This window comes from Micropterus salmoides, unplaced genomic scaffold (assembly GCF_014851395.1).
Source record: "Micropterus salmoides isolate LMB-PRFRI ecotype aquatic unplaced genomic scaffold, ASM1485139v1 Ms_hic_scaffold_4, whole genome shotgun sequence".
In the NCBI taxonomy this organism is placed as follows: domain Eukaryota; kingdom Metazoa; phylum Chordata; class Actinopteri; order Centrarchiformes; family Centrarchidae; genus Micropterus; species Micropterus salmoides.
In genome coordinates this window covers 10,672,695-10,694,035 of record NW_024043372.1, presented here as the reverse complement: position 1 = coordinate 10,694,035, position 21,341 = coordinate 10,672,695, and the positions used below count along the sequence as shown (strand labels likewise).

At 39.8% G+C, this 21,341-nt stretch overlaps 2 protein-coding genes across 2 annotated transcripts; one reads left to right on the top strand and one right to left on the bottom strand.

Annotated features, from left to right (window-relative positions):
- The first annotated feature begins 27 nt into the window (after nt 1-27).
- rnf207a (ring finger protein 207a) lies at nt 28-21,217 on the top strand. Its single transcript, XM_038696301.1, has 20 exons — nt 28-153; nt 896-1,043; nt 1,186-1,214; nt 1,415-1,605; nt 6,715-6,847; nt 7,471-7,615; nt 7,893-7,974; nt 8,082-8,157; nt 8,619-8,744; nt 9,548-9,594; nt 10,927-10,999; nt 11,936-12,004; nt 12,425-12,493; nt 13,588-13,694; nt 17,934-18,093; nt 18,932-19,117; nt 19,338-19,389; nt 19,487-19,604; nt 20,093-20,176; nt 20,683-21,217. The coding sequence occupies exons 4-20, from the start codon at nt 1,415-1,417 to the stop codon at nt 20,831-20,833; spliced, it is 1,869 nt and encodes a 622-aa protein (XP_038552229.1). The 5' UTR covers nt 28-153; nt 896-1,043; nt 1,186-1,214; the 3' UTR covers nt 20,834-21,217.
- Nucleotides 4,036-5,938, bottom strand: zpr1 (ZPR1 zinc finger). The gene has a single exon (XM_038696302.1). The coding sequence runs from the start codon at nt 5,793-5,795 to the stop codon at nt 4,452-4,454; it is 1,344 nt and encodes a 447-aa protein (XP_038552230.1). The 5' UTR covers nt 5,796-5,938; the 3' UTR covers nt 4,036-4,451.
- Nucleotides 21,218-21,341: the final 124 nt, after the last annotated feature.

Here is a 21,341-nt window from a genome sequence, read left to right as displayed (position 1 = left end):
GTTATCGTGCGTGTTAAATATATATTAATATGTTAAATTTAACGTTATAGTTATTTAATTAACTTTAACAGCAGACACATGTAGCCTACAGTATCAAACAAACCGATCAATTATAACATCAAAGGAGTGAGCAAACTCCATCCTGATGAAGAGGTGAGCTGAAAGTGTTTGAAAAAGCTAATTAAGTGCAACTTGAGTCTCCATTATTTGGTAACGCTTATTTTCCATCGCTAATTTCCTAATAATGTCTAAAGGGTTTCCTGTTAAAGACTGGACATTGGAACAAATTATAAGGAAAACAGATGAACTAGTTACAATTAATTGTACGTTAACCCTGGGAGTCAGTGCACAGCAGCAGTTCAGCTTAAAATGAAATGCTATTTGTCTAAGCATAAACGAACATTAAATGAAGGATTAGTTAATATTTAACTGGGTTTAAACTAAACAGTTTATTTATTACTAAATTACATAGTTTTAAATTATTAGATAGCGATGAACTGGTTACCTGTTATTTTATCAGATGTATCAAACAGTTTCATTCACCACAGTTTCACTATCAAGATTTTCACATTTTTACTCTTAAATTAGTATTTTATGTATTTTTCTTTAGTAAGAAAGTATTGTTATCGCTTTTATGCAGCATAATAATACCAAGTTTAATTTATGTAGCACTACTCTAAAACGCAAAGGGCTTTGAAGGAATTAAAATAATTCTTTCTGTGACAAGTTTAAGTGTGAACAGGTTCAACGATTTGCAATGTTATAATTTCCACCCCTCACCCACCATCCACCCTGCCTTCGAGTCCAAGACATAACAACAGAGTGACATTAGAAATAGGACAACTGTATTTTTAATCTGTGTGGGACAGCAATATTAAATGTCCCTTTTGCACAGCCCCCAAGTGTTGCACTGGCAGCACTTGGGGGCTGGCATGAAGTGTGTGCCGTCAGCTGCCTGGCGGAGGGACCCCATCAGACCACTATTGAAGAGTTTCTGCATTGCTCTCATTCCTGCTGGGGGTAGCTGATAACACCACTGAAAGGTAAGACAGTGGCTCTCTGGGCTTTCTGCAGACTGGCCTATTGCATTTACAGTTGGATCTGTCGGCTGGATAAAATGTTGGTGCTGATAATGTCTTTAATGTTATTCATTTGCCTTCTTTGGATTGTGTGTTGTTACTGAAGCCCTGAGCACTCACAACGCATCTGACAAGGTAAGAGAGAAACTGCTCCTCTTGTTTGTTTGTTTTTTTAACACCTGACTCCCTCGATCAAAGTCTGCTTTCTCTTATAATAACTGGAACGATTGGAACATAACACATGTTAAAACTTTTGTGTTCAGTGATGTGATGATGGGACTTTTAAAACTTGTCAATCAAGTGATACTGCCATTATTCACATACTCTGTTTGCAGATGGCAGGAGGAATCTTCACCAACTTGGAAAATATCTGTAATGTGGATTGTACGAATGTCCACCCCCTGGTTTGTCACCTGTGCCATGAGCAGTACCAGTCCCCGTGTTTGTTGGACTGCTACCACATCTTCTGTGCCCGCTGCCTACGAGGCCGGACCAATGACAGCCGTCTCAGCTGCCCCCTCTGTGGGTAAGAGATAGCAGTGTGACTTATTTAGGATGCATATAGATGATCAAACCAAGTTTCTGAACTAGAAATGGATGTTCAACACAGTGTTTTGTGTCTGCATAGGATATCTGAGCCTGGACATCACACGTGTGGTACTAAGCCATAAATCCCTAAACAAACAGAAAATATGGAGTCCAAAGGTCAAGGACTGGCTGGTTGGGTGGCTTATAGACACAATCAGTTTGGATTACAACCTCACACAGCTTGTTTCATGACGAACATTTGGTGATGCTGTGTGATGAGCAGGTGATTTCAAACGGCTCATACATGATTAAGCTGTTTAATTTTTTTTTTCTGTGAATCCCCACTGAGGGTCAAACGTTTTGTGTGAAAAGCCATATTTTCCCCAAAGGCCCCTGTTTTGGGCAGCATTGCTCAAAGGGATTCGTTCCACATAAGTTGATTAGTAGATTGGTCTGGTTCATGCAGGAGATTTGAGGGGAATCCCATTGGTTTCAGAGAGCATCAAGTCTCTCTGTTTTGGTTTGAGGGTGCAGCTCAGTGACCCATTGCTGGCCTGGTCGTGGTAGAACAGGCATGAGTGGCTGGAGCAGCTGCAGGGTCATCCCGGATTCTGATTTAGTCCTTGGCCCCAGCGCTCAGCGGGGCTGGCAAGTTTCTCTAAGACCAGTCACACAGCAAACAAAGCATACTGGTATTTGGAACTGGTGCCAGCAGCTTAGGGCAATCAAAGGCAGTCGCATGACACCAATCCATTTCATCCCCTATTAAGGAATGACTCATGGTTAATAGTCACCTTCAGGTCTGGAGTATTCACTTTGCCCCATTAAAGCATAAAGGGATGTATAGTAAAGGACCTCTACTGCAAGTGAAGTTATTATACCAGCAGTTTTTTCTTGTGTCAGATACATGACCCAGATTTTTTCATTTCTCTTGTGTGTGGAGAAAGAGAATCAAACAGCAATGCTGAGTTTCAATTTCACTGCATTGTTCTCAACTGTTCATGTGTTGTCCCGTAGATACAGTTTCATTGACAGGATTGATTAACTTTATCATCCCAGAGGGAAATTGGTTTGCAGGTTGGGCACAATAAAAAAAAAAAGACATAGTTTACACATGGCAGACACCCACAGGAAACAGTACACAATACACAGCACCACCATGCAGTGCTTCTAAAGTATAGAGATTTAATATGAAAAAACTGATGTTAATCACACTGAGAACTGATTTAAAATACCATAATCATCCCTGATGAGCTCCTGGGTTCTACTTTTGCTCAGTCATAACTATGTTTTTAAAACAGTGTTTCTGCTCAGGCTATATAGTGTATGTTTTAATGCATAATCGCCCACATTCTTTAGACATGCTGGGACTACACTGTGAGCTAACTGTAAATTAAATAGAATGATAAAATGACCTAGACAAATTGGCTGAACCTCAATCGACTCCCACATATATCTACCTCATAGCTATTTAATATGAACCTGTGTTGGGGTAGATAATGTCCACTAGTCAGCTGTATAAATCAACAGCGGTGCTTTTATTCATAGCACATGAAACTGAGAAGTGAGGAGGGAAAACCCAGGAAATCATTGGTTTTCTATGGAAATAACCCGGTGAGCAGGGAGCTGCTGTGCTCTGCTGCCTGGCAGCGACTATTTCCATCGGCAGCAGCAGTCTGCTAACAGCTGCTCACTCAAGAACCGCGTAATCTAGGAATTCACTACTCTGCTATTAGTAGAACACAATAGATCCCCGTTGCTATGAAAACTAGATAGAACAGGCACAGCAGACAGGGGTGAGGAACATTTGTGTCACTTCAACTGAATCATAATGAGGCAAACAGCATTATGTTTAAAGCAAACAGGCCTGTGCAAATGGGGCTAATGTGACAGAAACTGGCCTCTGCATCTGCCAGTGTTGTCCGTTCTACCTGAGATCAAAAGGTCATTGTGCACACGTCTTTGGTCTAACAAGAATTGGCTCTTTAAAATCAGGACTAGGCAAGCTTCTGTTTAATAAACAATTAGTCAGTCAAGACAAAAGTATTTGACTGTTTTGAGTTTTTCATTTTAGCTGTTATTGCCTCCTGAAACATGGAGATTTGCTGCTTTTCTGGTATTTTGTTCTTCTCTTGTCATCTCAGGGTTTTGGATTGATGGTTAAATAAAAGAAGGAATTTAAAGAATTTTTTTTACTGTTTTCTGATAAAATGATTAATTGATAAAGATCCAAAAATTGTCATGTAAATCTGTAAAAAGCACCTAGAATCTAAATGAAGTCTTTTTTCATAGAGAAGTTTCAACTCACTGACTGTTCCTCAGACTAATTATGCAGATTAGTGCAGAAAATTAGTATTTGAATCTAAGTCAACAGATAACATTACACACTGTCTTTCAACATCTGCCAATTCAAAAAGCAGAGCCAAACTGTCAATTTAGATAACACTTTATTCAGATGATGTCATGCTTACAGGTGTGTAAAAAGATTAATTTGTCACACAGGATGTGGTCCTCAGAGAAAAAAAAACCTTTAAGTCAGAGATGACACAGTGCCATCTTCTGGGATGTCACAAGAATGCAATAACCAAGGAGTTAAAGAATTTACCTTTAACAGCAGCTTACATGTTTTTATGTTTAATTTGTTTCCAATGCACATTTAGATAACTTATAATTCCTCTCACTGATTAATATACTTATGGAAACAACCATTCACCCAGTGTTTAACATAAAATGTATGAAAATGGGACAAAATATGGAGCGATATAATTACACTGGGTTTTTGACAAGACATTATCAACTGACTGAGTCCTTTCAGCTTGTGCTGGCGGTTCATTTCTCAGCGGTTCATTTATCGTCTTGATATCCCTCAGTCTTCATCTGATTCAGACCTAGGTCTTCATTCTGCTCAAACGTGCGGGTGTACTTCTCAACAGTCATCTCGGGATCTGGCTCCGGGGCGTACACATTCTGCAAATAGCTGTTCCCTGCCGGGTCATCCAGGATGAAGTGGACATTCATTTTTCCAGCCATAATGTTGTCTATTTTTTCCCCAAAGTCACTCAGCTTCTGTACCCGATCTGTTGTGCTACTGTCACCGCAGGTGAAGGGGTTTTTGGAGACAATCAGATCTTTGATGTCCTTCAGCAGCCCCTCCAGAGTGGTGAACTTTCCACCCACAGCTGCCATCCCCAGCTCAAACTCCAGCTCTGGAATGATGATGCCACACGTCTCTGACTTGAGCACGTCTCGGGTCATGTCTGATATGTCGGTGATGTGAAGGGAGATTTTGGTGCCCAGCTCCTCTGTGGCTCCACCTGATTTCACCTCATTGGTCCGATGGCCACAGCTGTCACAGTTAGTCGCCATTATGATGACCTCCTTGAAGTGAGGGATCTGGACAAGCTTCATATTGGTTGAGGCCGGCGCGTTGCATTCTGGGCAGTTGGTGTTGAAGACCAAAACCTCATCTCTCATGGCCTCCAGGTTGTTGCTAGCTGGTTCCTTGTCCAAGTCCTCTTCCAAATCATCGTCAGCCCTTAATCCCAGCAGCATATCCTGCTGGATCGTCCGCGTGAACCGGGACACAGTGAGAGCCTCATCTTTCTGAGGGGCGGCAGGATTTTCCACAAAACTGTTGCCAGATGGATCCTCAATCACTAGTGTGAATTCGTCTTCAACCTCTTTTAACTTCCTCAACTTCTGGATGAATTCATGTATCTTTTCAGCCATCTCAGGGTCAACTTCTCGACGGACACGCTGGTCTTGTTCCAACCCTGCAACTGCTCGGTCTAAAAGGCCCTCAATGGTACTAAGTGCGCCTTTCTGGGTGAAGGGAGGGATTTCAAAATCCAGTTCAGGGATCCTGGTCGTCGCACTGTCTGATTTCACAACCTCCCGGTTCAAGTCCTCTTTTGTTTTGACTTTCAGAGTGTAACAAATGCCTTGATCCTGAATCCGGCCTGCAGACTGGACTTCGGTGTTTGACCAGGCGCAGTTGTCACATCTGAAAGAACTGACGATGATTTCTTTAAAGAAGGGTATTTTGGTCATGAGTAACCGTGTCATACCATTCTTAAAGCAGTTCATACACAGGCTCTCGATTTCAGTAGGCTCCCAGTCGCCGTCTTCAGCGCCAATATCTTTAAAAACGCTCCCACCTCGCACATTTTCCTCTCCAATCGCAGACATTTTCAACGTCGAATATGTGTCCCCAGTAGACTTAGATGCGTTCTTGCTTAGTCGTATATTTTTCTGGAACTTTCTACTTATCACACTTTCACCTACGCACACGCTTGCTTCGTCGTGTTTGACAGCCTCTTCCGCATTATCTTCTTCTACGGCGGCGGTGTCCCGGACGCCACTGCTGCCCCCTCAGGTTTCCTGCAGTACTGTTTTCTTCTTTATGAAATTAATGCTTATTTTTGTCTTCTATTTTATTTTACAGGTTTTAAATCTAATATAATGTATGTGTGTCTTTTTATATTGCTCGGTGCACAGATTTGAATTGCCTTGTTATTGAAAGAGGTTATTCAAATACATTTTCCTTTTTAAAAGGCAGCAAATATTTTCATATTTGTGAATTCAGTGGCGATGCCTTATAGATTTGTCCAGCAGTGGAGGGCATGCTGTGTTGTTAGACAGATTTGGTTATACCAGAGTTAGCTTGTGCTTTCAGTTTAAACTGTTTATGTGAAAAACTAATATTTCACTGCTATGATTTTTTTCCATCAATGTTTGTTTGTTGTTGCTACTTGTTTCTTTTTCTTTTTAAATGCTGTGAAATCCAAACTTGAGATCTGTGGTTGCCCTTGGAATGGATTGAATTTGCTTTGGATTTTAAATTTCTTGACATATGACGTATAATCTATTCATAAACACAAATTAGTTACCTTGTTAACTAATATAAAAAAATACATTTGCTAGCTTTTCCTCATTGAAAAATCAAATCTATGAATACATAAACACTGTTCATTTCAAAAGTTTTAACTACTATCTTCACTGGAAATTTGACGTTTCTACATCACATTTCTGTATATTGAACCACGGGCATCCAAACTTTTCTCTAAACAAATCACTCAGGCTGTCTGATTGTCTGTCTTTGCCACAGTTACCCATCCATAGTAAAAGGAAATAGCGCCCTCCCTCCAGAGGACCGTCTGCTCAAATTCCTGGTCGACAACAATGCGGACGCTGAGGAGACGGTGCAGTGTGCCAACTGTGACCAGGAAAGTAACAAAAAGGTACAAACTGACAGACTGACCCACATGAATTCACATTCAAACAGTGGGCTTGCATTTTCAAAAACATGATTACATCATAGAAAGATATTGAAAAAATATACAGATGTTAGAAATTAATGTACACATACAGTATGTACAATAAGGAAGTGTTGGGGGCTCACAATAGCACAGGAAGTATGCCAGAAATCATGTTAAGCAAAACATCATTACTGCAGAGAGCATGTGAGTCCTGTATTGCTTTATGTCTCTGAGGACATAAGAGAGAAATTTAAGGTTAAACAAGGATGAATCCAGACTTTTAATTAGGGCATTAAAGTCATTATGTTGATTTTTTTTTAAAGTAATTATGACCTCTTTCAAATTTTTTTGATGTCACAAGTTTTTGTTTGTAAGGAAATGAGATAATCCTGATAAACATGAGTGCAGTTTCTATATCTTTCTCAGTGTTCAAATCCCATTCTGCCACAATGTCTTTTTTTGATGCTGTCACTGGGGGAGCGCCAAAGTCAGAGTTTTTAAAATTACACACATAATTTGCCTTGTGTAGCCTTAAACAATATGAAACATAAACATCTCCCCACTTTGTCTTTCAGTTGCATTTTCTATTATTTTCTTCCATACAGGAGGCAGGGGTGATGTTCTATTGTAACACTTGTAACCAGCCACTGTGCGCCGCCTGCAGAGAGTTGACTCACAAGGCCAGAATGTTTTCCCACCATGAGATTGTATCCCTGGCCAAACGAACCAAAGCCAAACACAGAAAGTGCTGTGAGTGCCACCTGTAATTTACTCCAGAAGATTTGCAGGCCCACAAGACGTTATTACGCAAGGGCAGAAACATGTTGCTCATGTGAGGAGTAGTCCCTCCTGTGTTCTGCTTACATTTCCAAGACTTAAGAAAGTAGTATGAAAAACTTGGTAAACATCAGTCGTTCTGTGTTTGTATTCTGAAAGCTCTCGTTTTTCACTAACCTGCATCACTGGAAAAACTGAATACTCTCACAGTCCGGTGGGCTGAAGTTAAAAGGCATCACTGTCTCCACAGCTCTTCATGAGGAGCCCTACATCCTGTTCTCAACAGAGAATAAGTCAATGCTTTGCATCAAGTGCTTCCGAGACACACAAGTGTGAGTGAATCCTCTCAAAATGTATGACAGTTAGAAGTCCTTGTCTTGTCTTGTCTCTCTTCTCTTCTCTTCTCCACATTAAATTAGTTGTTGTTTGTTTACAACAGGGAGAGTCGGACTCACTGCATTGATATTGAAACAGCTTACGTGCAGGGGTGTGAGATGTTGGACCAGGCTGTACTGGTGAGAGAGTCATGTCTGTTCATATACACGTTTGTCATTGTAAATAATTCAAGCACTCAGCAGGGGTAATGATATTATGAAATGTGGTGCAGGTGCACCCAGAATGTGTGTAGCTCATTACAATCCAATTTGAATCTATTAACATAAAGGAGGACTATTTTTTAACAATATTTTGAGCATTGATTAATTAATTACGGTTAAATACAAATAACTGCTCATAGTTGTGCTTTGGGTGTTCTGTGTCAAAACCATACAGAAGTGTAAAATAATGAAACAGGCAGTACTGGAAATTATGATCTTCATTGTGACAAGCTTTATTTACTATACAGCAAAGTAGCCTCAACTATGCACTATACATGTTTCAGCTTGAAGTTCTGATTGAGGCTCTGATGACAAATGTGTGGCAGTGCAGCAGCCTGCATGGCCTTTCAGTGACAGCAAACCTCCTCTTCCATCCGTAGGTGGTGAAGGAGCTGCAGACTTCAGCTCGAGAGGCGATTGTTCTGCTGAGAGCAATGATAGGAGAAGTGTGTCTGAATGTGGAGGAAGAAGAGAGTGCAATCTGTAGTCTGTTCAACAGCTTGCAGGTTATGTAATGTTCCTGACTGTTCCCTTTTCCCCTAATCGTGCTACTATACACACACACAGACACACATAGTATGTGAGTATATCAATATACTGTGTGATGGCAGGTGTGGTTAACCATTAAACCAAAATCTATCTCTATCTAATCTAATTCAGACATCTTGGGGTCAGTTTGAAGTTTAAAGAAGTAATAATTCTCCTGTGGATAAAAAAGGTATCCATGTCCTCTTCCTCTTAGGGTTCTAATATGCTTGATGCCGACACTTCGACCTGGAAGATCTGAATTTGATCAAAATGTCAAATTAAATAAGTTTGTGGTTTGAAATCAGTGTGCAGACTACTCTTTTCATAAATGCTGATTTCCTATAACATTGCACCTAAATGTGATGTATGTGCAGTATAACTACACTTCCTCTAGTGTTTTCCCTACAAAAGTTAACTGTCATTTCAAACAGCTACTGTTAAGTAGCATTGCGACATTACACATGATTTACCACATCAGATTTGTTTATAAGATTGTAAGATTCAAATTTTTTCTGAACTCAGTCTGAAGTTTGTGTGCAAGTTGTTACATCTGACAACATTTGCACTGCCTGGCCACTGGATGTCTCTGTTAACCTAATTGTGAGAAAAGAGTGTATTTTCTCAACATAATGAACAATCAAAGAGAGCAGAGACCACACTGATGAATTTTCACTATTTTCCCCCACAGTCTCGAAAATTCATTAGGTATAGAGAGCTCAAGGCCATTTTCACAGCAGTGTATGAAATAAAGGGGTTTGTTTTCTCTGTTCTCATCTGACAGGAAAAACTAGCAGAGAGGAAGAAGATCCTCCTGAAAGCAGCTCAGAGGTAAAATAAAAAGATGTATAGTTCCTATATGAAAATGCTGCTTTGTTGCCTCACAGCTCATAATATTTACCAAATTGAATGCTATTATCCTGCTGTCACCATGTCACTTGATAGTTTTTCCATTATATCATGCTGCATTGTACTCATGGTGATGAATAGCAGCACCCTGTTTGCTCTGGAATAATCTCTCTCCTCGACATTTTCTTAGGTGATTTTCATTTCAACAAAGCACTGTACAGAATTAAAACCGCTTCAGTAGGATTAGACTTCAAGCCAATGGTTGCAGCTTGTGCCTGGATCCAATCAATGAAAATGTAGCCAACTGAAAAGTACTGCAATACAAATATACAGTATGTAATTGACAGACTTTCTCATGTCCATAAAATAACAAAAGTAACTGCTGCAGGAAAACCTGTAAGCTGTATGTAGATTTCCTCCACTTTAGATAAAACCAGGGCACCTTTACCACCTTAAGCACCTGCTAAGAGCCCTACTGGAAAATGAGCAACTTGTGTCTTTTGCAGTACCTGTTAATGTGATGTTGAGCCGTTTTCAACAGACTATACCATCCTAAGTTGTGGCAGCCTGCCATGATGTTACTCACTTAGCTTGTGCAGAAACAAGGCTGTAAAGTGATACAAATTAAGAAATTACTTTGCAAAAACAGGTTAATGACGGCCTCCCAAACCATTAATTTAGCATGAACTCAGAAGTATCCAGCCACTAAAATAATTAAAAATCTTACATCATCCCCACAGCAATCATTAAAGTTTGATTCAATATCATCCAAGGTTTGCAACTAATTAGTCTCTAAAATCAAATTATTGAACATCAATTCAATTTACGTAAGATTAATGACTAATTGCTGAAATATATGGTATTTGAACATAAAAAGACATATAATTTGTTTTTTTATCTCTGTCTCTACTTTCTCTGTGAATCTGTGCGCTCCATGCGTACCTTTGCGTGATTGAATGAGAACAATTTTGTGCATGTGAGTGAGTGAGTGTATTGTTGCACTCTGTGGGGATCTTTAATGAGATTTTTTTTGTGCCCAGTGTCCTCCATCTCTATCTCTCTCTCTCCGTTGCCTAGAAGCCGTCCAGTGGCTGTGTTCCCGGAAGGGTGTTAAAGGCTATTTATGTCAGGCTTTGTGTGTCCGGCCTGCGTCTGTGCCTGTGTGTTTGTTACACAGGGAGAAGACAGATAGATTAGCCTCTGGAAATATGGAGTATGTTGTTTGTGGTTGCACCTTCTGAGCTGAATCCTCTGAGCATTCGGCAGGCATTGATGTGAAGGTGTAGTATTACATGTTCATGTGTGTGTTTGCAGTCAACATGAGGAGAAGGAGAAAGCACTAAAGGAACAGCTCTCACACCTTACAGCCCTCCTGCCAACCCTCCAGGTAGAGTAAAATAAAGACCTGATAATAAATAATAATAATCAGTCACAAAAGCACTGCTGCTGATGTATTCCTGCTCACAAACTATCATTACACCTTTAAAGAAGTGCTCAGACCCTTTACTTAAAGAAAATGTATCAAAAGTAAAGTACTCTTTCTGCAGTAAAATGTTACCTGTAAATGTTTTTTTATGCTTGACATTATTTTTTACATTTTACAGTTGTAGCTAATTAGGTCATTTAGTCCTGCCCCTCCACAGTGTCAATAGATAAATCCGAGGGGTCATGAGATGTATAATGGGGAAGGAAAGAAGAAAAAAAATAAGTTTTAAAACACACATTTTCTCTAATATATATATACCACTAACAAAAAACACACTTGTGTTCATGTTTTTGGCTTTTCTTTAATCTTTTTTTTCTGTGGAATATTGGATCGTTTAACCTTTAGGGGCCTTGAACAGTTATTTAAATGAAACCATTTGATACCTTTACAGGGGATATAACTCTCTGGTGAAACTGCTAACAAATCATAGATATCTGAAACATGACAAGGAGCCCCAAGTAGACACTGCATTTTATAAGAGGTCACAAGCTGAAAAGTTTGAGAACAACTAGCTTTCAAGTAAAATCTTATTCTAAAAAGTAACCCCAGCTGCCAGATAAATCAAGTGGAGTAAAAAGTATAACATTGTCTATGAAATGTAGTCAAGTACAACGTAGCATAAAACGAAAATGAAAAGTACCTCAAAATTGTATTTCAGTAAATGTACTTCTATACTTTTATGAATAGGCTGTGAAGGTGACGATCATTCTGATCATACTAATATGCAGTTAGTCGTGGGATTAATTTAACACCATTTGATCTCAATTTCAGCCTGTTGGTGGCTCATATTCCATGCAGCTTGTGTGAAGTCTAACCTTTAATCTCTGATGGTTTTAGGTTCACCTCGTCACCTGTTCGGCCTTCCTCAGCTCAGCCAACAAGTTTGAGTTTTTGGACATGGGTTATGTGAGTACAGCCACATAAACTACTGTATGAAATATATTAAATTATTATTGCATTTCATGAGAATGTTATAAAATATTGGGATGCAATATTAGACATAATTGGGAGGAAAGAAGGGGAGAGTAGGGAAGGGAAAAGTGAATACATAAACCAAAAAGTAAAAAGTCTATAGATAAATGTAAAGATAAAATAAAAATAAAAAGGATGATTCACTGCATATATGTAATGTATAAGTATAGACCACACATTATCAGCGATTCTTAAAGCGCCCTATCCACTGTTCCTACATCAGGAAGTTTTCTTGGCAAGAGAGAAGTACAGTATTAGCTGGACTGAACTGGTCTTTAAATGGAGGCTGTCCATAATGTCTTATTGAGGTGAAACAGGTCACTGAATCACACCCGGATGTTTTTGCTTACACAGCAACTCATGGAGAGGCTGAAGAGGATTGTAAAGCTCCCTCATCGACTGAGACCAGTGCAGAGCAGCAAAGTGAGTTGGAATAGCTTTCATGCGGGGCTAGAAAAGAGAAAAGGTTACATTCAGAGTGTAATCCACTGCAGCGTACTGAATAGTAGTTTCACTTGCTCCTAATGCAGTTTCACTGTGGCCCGCCCAGAACCAATTTTTTATTGTAAGAAAGTTGAGTTTGGTACCTTCTAGTAGGGCTTTTAATAATTTATTTATCAGGGGCAATGCGCATTAGTTAACATGAATATGATGTAAATGTGACCCTGGGAAGGTTAATGGTTAAAGAAACAAAACATATACAAGACATATAACAAGCAGACAGCACAACATCAAATAACACAAAGGAGGATACAGCACAAATGAAAGGAAACCCATTATAAAACATACACACATCATATGACAATCATAAGTTTCCAACAAATTAGACAAAACACCACAAAATTACAGTCTTACAAGCACAAAAGTAAGGTGTTTTTGCTGGTTAGGTCAGCTTATCACAAATTATACAGTGATCTTAAAAAGGGTTATTTTTGAGCATGAAAGTTCATTCTTTACTTTGGGAATAGTAGTTTGCCAAAATAATCTTAATTTAATCTCAGGATAATCTCCAAGAAAAAGCTAGTGGACCTTGAGTTACGGTTGTTTTGTCAAACATTTTTACAAACAGAGAAGTTATAGAGTAGGTTACTGAAAAACAGTAATTAGGCAGAAACTTACAAAATCTAACAAAATACTGGATCTTCATTGGAAACAAATGCAAACTTATGTGTTTTATTTTATTTTTAATCTTATCAATTTAAAAAGAAAACATTTTAAATGATGATAATGAGAACAATAATGAGAATGGCTGTTGTTGGTATTACTATATTTCATATATTGCTATTATTGTTAGGTTGCTATTTTTATTAATATATTGTAGGGTTAACCATAGGATCTGGCCTGAATCTGGCAACTCCTGACTGTAACTGAATTTTTTTAAATTAATTTTTGTTTGGGCCGGTTAAGAATTAGGAGGAGAAACAATAAAGGATAATATGGTACAAATACAAGCACATTTTTGAAACTCTTTTTGAATTAATACAAGACTAGGTGACTTTATCTCTACCTTCCCTAAGATCAACACAGACTACAGAAGTGAGTTTGCACGCTGTCTGGAGCCCTTACTGCTGCTAGGTCAGCGCTGCCCTCCTTCTGTTGCCGGATCAGCAAGTATTGCAACAAGGTAAGATCCATTTACCTGCTGCCAAATATCATTTAAATGTAATCATGAAGGTTTAATGTACAATGTGCTTTCACTGCCTGAATATTACCATGGCCTCTTTTGGATCCTTCCAAGCAATCAAAAAGTCTGTAGAACAAAAATTTCACACTTGTGAAGGATCCAAACTCAAAATTCCCAAAGGGTGTGCAAGTACAGATGGTAGACAGCGATGACTGCAGTGAGAGGAAATGAGGCACCATGCTGGGTCCCACTATGGCAGTTATTCTGTCTGTCTGTAAGCTCTGTATATTGATATGTTTACTTAACTCACCTTGTTGCATGTGGGTTGAGGAGGGAGGCAGGGAGGCAGTCTCTCCTGTTTTAGAAAGCTTTTGTTTTTCTGTGGCCAGGCCAGAAGCATTACGAATAATACAAAAAGATGGGTGAATGATTGCAGTGCTATGTTTTCACAGGTCCTGGATGGGGATGTTTTCATTTTGATGTTTTGTTTTACTTAGAAGTCAGTTGTTACATTGCATTCCGTTGCATTGTAGCTGAAAACCACAAAATCTGATAATGGTTTGACAAAGCCTCATAGTCTTTTAACTTCATACATTCTTTTCAGAATTGCTTCAAATCACCAGCAAATACAGCCTTTATTAAAACACCCATCACTGCTACTCAGAACAAAGAGTTTAGTCCTTTTTTCTGTACTTAAGGTCCCTCAACAAATACTCACAATTTTATTCCAACTAAGTGTCTCCCAACTGTTCACAGGTCCTTAAGCCCACCCACTAATGCCAACATACTGACAACTCTCCTCTCCAACTTGCTTAGCACCCTGCCAGTGCAAGATGCAAAGTGGGCAGGGATTGGTGGCCGGCCGGTTGGCACTATTTTTATCGTAATTTCACAGAACTCTCCAGGATTCATCTGGAAGTTGGCATGCAGGAGCGGTCGGGCCGCTTTGTTCCAGGCCACTGATGTCACAGCTTTAGCACGGGCAAAGTCTTTAATTGGCGTCAGTGATGGGAGGACAGAGGCTGGATGATGACATGTGTATGGCAGAGAGAGAGGCATACATGTTTTAGACAGGTCTTCTGTTGCATCGACACTGGGCAAGAAGGCAGGAGTAAGAGCATACGAGACCTCAGGTAAATTTATATGTATTATTTTTAAGTCATTGCAGTTTATTCTCTTGTATAGATGGAGTGTCATAAGTATGTGACAAGTGCCGTGAATTGCAGCGTGACTCCCAAATATGTAACTTTTGTAGTTGAACCTCTTGAATATTTATGGAGATTGTAGTAAAGGTGTTTTACTGCCTGCATTGACAGTGTGGGATCAGAGGCATAGTCGTATACTTGCTTTCTACTTTCTTCAGTGAATTTCTGTTGACACCATTGACACTGTAAGATGACAGTTGTTACACAAGGTGCTTGACTGCACAATTTTTCAAGTCCACTCCATACTTCAGTTCACAGACGGAGGAGGAAATGGGCTTTTCCTCACCGTATGGTGGTTGAGAATGCCGCCCACATGGTGTAGTCTGTTACTCAGTGCGACTGAATGTGTTGTTGTGTCTGATACATCCTAAATTGCTGTCTGAAAGCTCCTTCCCCCACTTGTCAGCCGCTAATGCAGGATGCAAACCGGGTAGGGATTGGTGGACGGCCAGCTGGCTGGCCCTACTTTTTAACACATAATACACAACAGACGTGAAGTTGTATACCCATGTTCTTTCATGCAACTGATGCTGCTGCTTTAGTAGTGGCAATGTCTTAAGGCTGTCAGATCGTGCGTGTCGGGACAGCCTGGAGGCTTAGAGGACAGCATTCCTATGACAACGTCAGAGGGATGTATTCACACCTAGGTAATTGTAGAATGGCTTCAGAGCAGCTAGCCTAGGCATGAAGCCAAGAATATGGTCCTACCAGAACCTAGATAAATGTATATTTATCTAGTTATTTGGCTCTGTGCTGTACATACATACTTTCACACTTGTGGTGAAGGTGATGGTAAAGAGATGTGACAGCAAGTGTACTAATTGACTTTGATAGATAACATTTATTTAATCAGGTAGTCTCATTGAGATTACAATCTCTTCTGCAAGAGAGTCCTCATTAAAGAAAATATAAACGTAGCAACACAAAACAAAAGGACAAATACATAGACGAACAAACATGCATATGAAGAGGGATATATATGGATTGAACAGTTCCTTTTTTAAACTTAATAAGTTATCGGCTGAAGAAGCTACCACACAATACAAAACAAAAATTAAATGATTGTGAAAGTTAAGCAGAATATATGTGTTTTTAGATAAGATAATGTACATAAAATGTATATAAAGCTGCACGTAAATCTTAATTCAATACAAACTTGAATTAAAGCAGCGTTGGGCGGCCCTCGCACGTGTAGCGCGTCGGGGTGTGAGGCGGCTGCGGTGAATATTCTGAAGCTCTGCCGGTGCGGCTGTGAATTTGCTACGCACTTTGGACGCTGCATAAAGGTGTTATATGTCACTTCCTGTGTCCCCTTTGTGGCGCTACATAGCACTTGGCGCTATGAATATAAATCAATATTGGCGTGTAGATGTCTTCGGGGTGGGACAGTTATCAAGCACGTGTTAACTTGTGTCATGGCGAAGAGATGATCTTTGACCCCACGCCACGGACACGCCCATTGAGGAAAACTCACAGAAAGTACAACTTTTCATCATCAATGCCTTTAGAAGGCACAGCAGAAATCTGAAATCAATCTGACTAAATCCCTAGGAGGAGTTCCTGAAAGTACGGAGTGTGTAAATCATCCAAAAATTTCTGTAAAATTCAAAATGGCTGACTTCCTGTTGGGTTTAGGGCATCACTCCAAGAGGCTTTTTGGTACGTCTGGACATGATACAAGTTCATACATGTAGGTCAAACGTGCGGCGGGGGCTGCTTCGTTAAAGGTCACTTCCTGTTGCCAGCAGGTGGCGCTATGACTGTGGGTGAATGTCGACATGTACATGTGTTCAGGGCGGGAGTCTTATGAAATGTGTGAAATTTGGTAGAGATATGAGCAGGTACAGTAAAGTTACAACAACTTCCTGTGTCATGGCGAAGCATCAAACTTTGACGCCACGCCAAGGACAGACCGTGATCCGAAACCCACAAGATTCACAACATAGCATCATCAATGTCTTAAGGCTCTTCTGAGACTGTTTTGAAGCAGGTGAGGCAAATAGGTTGGCAGTAGTACATAACAGGGTAAAACTGGACACTTCCTGTTGCCAGCAGGTGGCGCTATGACATTGTGTATTTATTGGCATACGGATGTGTTCAGGGTGGGACTCTCATCCTACATGTAACGTTTGGTGCAGATCTGAGCACGCACACTGAAGTTATAACCACTTCCTGTTTCATGGCGAATCACTGATTTTGGACGCCACACCACGGACACGACCATTGACAAAAACTCACAGATAGCACAACTTTTCATCGTCAATGCCTTTAGAAGGCACAGCAGAAATTTGAAGTCAATCGGACTAAATCTGTAGGACGAGTTTGTTAAAGTACGCACCCTGTAAATGGTGAAAAAGAGGTTAAAATCGCACTTTCAGTTCAAAATGGCTGAGTTTAGGGTATGGGTTCTTGAGGCTTTTTTGTGTGTCTTGATATGATAGATGTCCCCAGAAAATTTCGTGCATGTAGGTTGAAGTAGGCGCGGGGGCTAATTTTTTCCAACTTTACAGGTGGCGCTATAGAGCCATTTTGCCAGGCCCATGTGCCCTTAAAATAAGTAATTTTTCGCCACGCCTGACGTGTGTGCAAAGTTTCGTGAGTATTTGAGCATCTTTTGGCCGTCAAAAGTGCAATTCATTTGGGAGAAAGAATAATAATAATCCTTAAAATTTCAATAGGGTCCTTGCATGCTCGGGCCCTAATTAGGTTGTAATAATGGAAATTCTGGACCAAGGTGTTACAGTTTGCACAATTCCCAACTGGTTGCAATGATAGAACGCTCTGGATGTAACTGGTAAAAAAATATATATATATATTGCACTGGGTCCTGAGGGTTTTGAACAGTGCAATACTGTTATGGACCAATATGGTCAATTATAGAGTTCAATTTATTAAATATGAGGCTTTAATCCTCCTGTGGTGTAAGAGACAGAGGCTAGCTTGATGTAATGTTTTGTTGATGGAGAATAATGTCATTAAGCACAGTATTTAATGAGAAAAAAAAGGCAGTCATGATTTTCCCCCCTCACCTCAGGCACCAGTCCCCTCTCTCCATGTCTTGCCGCTCCCCGTCTCTCAGTGAAATGCCCCGAAGGCCCACTTGTCACCGCAACATCTGCACCAAGGTCCTCCTGGCTGAGGGGAGGGAAACACCCTTCACCGAGCACTGCCGCAACTATGAGAACACCTACAGGGTGAGTGCTGTGTGTGACCAATGATGTACTAGATTTACAGTTACATTTACAGTTACTAAGGCTTAAAAGAGTTTACAGTCATGATAGCAGCTCTGTGAGGCTGTATTTAGGCATGGTTTGAGCTAAATACTAAAATCAGGCAAACATGATCATCTATGATGATGATAACAACACATGGTAATATTTAGAAGTTATAATGTTTACCATGTTTACTTCTTATTTTAGCGTGCTGCTGACATTTGCACATTAGCACTAAACACAAAGTGCAACTGAAGATTTAACTTAAATCAAAGTTATTACAATTCATCCTGTGAAGATCAGGCTTGTGTGTACCATATTTCATGGCAATCCGTCAAATAGTTGCTGAGATATGTCAGTCAAGACTGACATGGTGGATGCTAGCAGCTTGGCTAAAAAACATATTGTAAAGAATTCAAAGGTGCTTATTTCCCTTTTGCCATAGAGTCATCCTCTAAGAGCAAATTTACGTTGTATAAGATTTGTGAAAAAATAAAAAGAAGCACATTATGTTTTAATGTGTTTTTTTATGTCCATAGTTTATAAATCTAATGTATTTTGGTCTAAATTGCTTTAAACTGCTGCAGAAACTTTCTCTGCCATCTCTGATCCTCAAAGTAAAACAATGATAAGCCAGCAGTATGGCTTCCTCTGGGATTTCATCATCAGTCAGTCAAGTAGACAACAAGTGTTTTCACACTCAGATGCACTTCACCTGGCATCTGCACACCCATCAAATCTCTGCTGCTGTTTTAAAGACATTGACAAGCTCTTGAGAGTCATGCCTTACAGTATGTCCTGTATATGTGTGTGCTTATAGACTTTCCAGACAGAGATTCAGAATCTAAAGGACCAGGTCCAGGAGCTGCACCGAGATCTGACCAAGCACCACTCAATCATCAACACAGATAAAATGGGAGAGATCCTGGACAGATCGCTGCACATTGACAGCCAGATAGCTGCCCAGTACTCCACTGTGGAAACTATGCGAGTCATGTTTGAAGAGGTGTGTCAAGTGATACCTTGATGTTTTGACCTTTAGAGTGTACCTGCCTCGGCCAGGCTGTTCCGATAAAAACGTTTCTACATTTGTCCTTAGTCAGCTCCATTATGACAAGCTGATTCTCACCCATTGTTATAAATTTAGACTGTTGGAATGCATGAGCCGAATGACCGCAGTCCATATAATATTTTATGAGAATCAGCTAACCTCATTTCCCTCACAGATCTGGGAGGAGACCTTTCAGAGGGTCACAAATGAGCAGGAGATCTATGAAGGTTTGTCTTCAGCACTGACTAACAAACATTTAAATTCATTGCACAAATGTTTACCTCTTTACCATTTCAATTTCATTTTCTTCGTTAACTGATTTAGCCCAGCTTCATGACCTACTGCAGCTGAAGCAGGAGAACTCTTACCTAACCACTATCACCCGACAGATCAGCCCCTACATCCTGTCCATTGCCAAAGTCAAAGAGAGACTCGAGCCCAGGTGTTGTATTCAGAGCATATATTATTCCCATATTGTCCATCTGCTGCCATATTGGTTGAATGATGACAGTGATTGGAAGAAAATGGAAGCTCTTGTTAGCTCCAAAGTACCTTTTGATATGAAGTACCGCTTTGTGAAGCATGGGTGGGTACATGTAACGTATTGGGATGGATAAAGAAAATAACAACAACAAAAAATGCTGTATGTCTTGTAAACAAAACTGTAATTGCATTTTTTTAGGTTGGAATAGTTATTTTAATTATTTTCTTAAATGTTTTGTAAATGCGTTTAACATCTTAAAAAGTTAAGTGGGAACAAAAAGACTTCGAGCTGAGTGCCACAAGAAGGGAAGCCGGAATGTATTGAGAGATTGAGATATTGTTGGTTTTATTATTTCCATGGGATACGTTGACTATAAGAAAAATACAGAATAACACCAGCCTTGTGCAACTTAAGAAAATGTTCCTATTCCAAAATGTATTTTCAAGGTTTCAGGAGCCTAAGGAGCACCACGATGACCGCACAGAAACAATGCTGAAAATCTATGAAGACAGCACAATTGCTACAGACAGGTATTGACATACACTGTGCACAGATGTAGTTTTTCTATATGTAAAGTCTTAAGTAATGATAGACTTTTTTCAGCCATGGAAACAAGTAAGTTCAAGAGCACCTCAGAGCATAAAGTATTTTGTTTGTTTTGTATTTTGTTGAACTCTACATGATGATTTAAGGACTGCACTCTTTTTATTAAAATGTGTCCAGTCTCACCAGATTTCCTCTGGCTGGATTATAATACATTTTGTATATATGCTGTATATATGTACAGTTTATGCAGTAATTTATGTTCTTTAGTAAGAGATCTTGTTTTACTGCTCGATCATATATTTGCTGGATATTGTCTCACGAATGACACAAAAAAATCAACCAATCATTTAAAAAAGGCCGAGGTTTAGTAGTAGCAGTATATAGTCTAGTGTATAACCAGCATATTTGCATTAAAGTAGTAACACTTATTGAATAAATGTTCATGTGTTGGATTTTTGAGTGAAGCCCCTCATTTATTTTGTCTTGACAGTAACAACCAGACCTGTGTCACAGACCAAGACAGAGACAAGAACAACCGCCCGCTGATCCTCGAGTCGGGGGAGAACTCTGTCAAGACCAATTGCCCGGGCAGGAAGAGGGTTCCCACAGAGACATCCAGCCACAATGAGATGCCTTCATAAACACCATGACATCTGTCCCCCTCAACCATCTCCTGCTCCTGTGTAGCAATGTGACTTTATTCAACCATAACAAGCCAAGGATGGAATTTGACTTCCTCTGCTGTCCAGATACTGTACATAACATTTTCTCCGCAGTGGGGAGCTGTCAACAGCCCTTATAGACAGTAACTGGACGTACATACATGGAGGTCAATGACTCACTGCTGTCAGAGCCGGACATGGACAGCCTCCTTGTTCAAAATGGACAATTGGTGTTATTTAAGGTGCATGAACTGCTTTAATGAGCAAATAGAATGAATAATAATCTTACTTTCCTGGATTGCCTTTTGTTGCTATGTTTGTGCTTTAGCTGTTAAAATGATGAATGAAGTATCCTGAAAGTGAATTAACGCTCTTTTTATAGTGTGTGCATTTGTGTATGTGTGGAATTGCCTTTTGCAGCATACATTCTTTGCATAAAACATTTTTTTTTTTTTTTGGAAGCTGGAGGCTGAGGATGGATTACTGC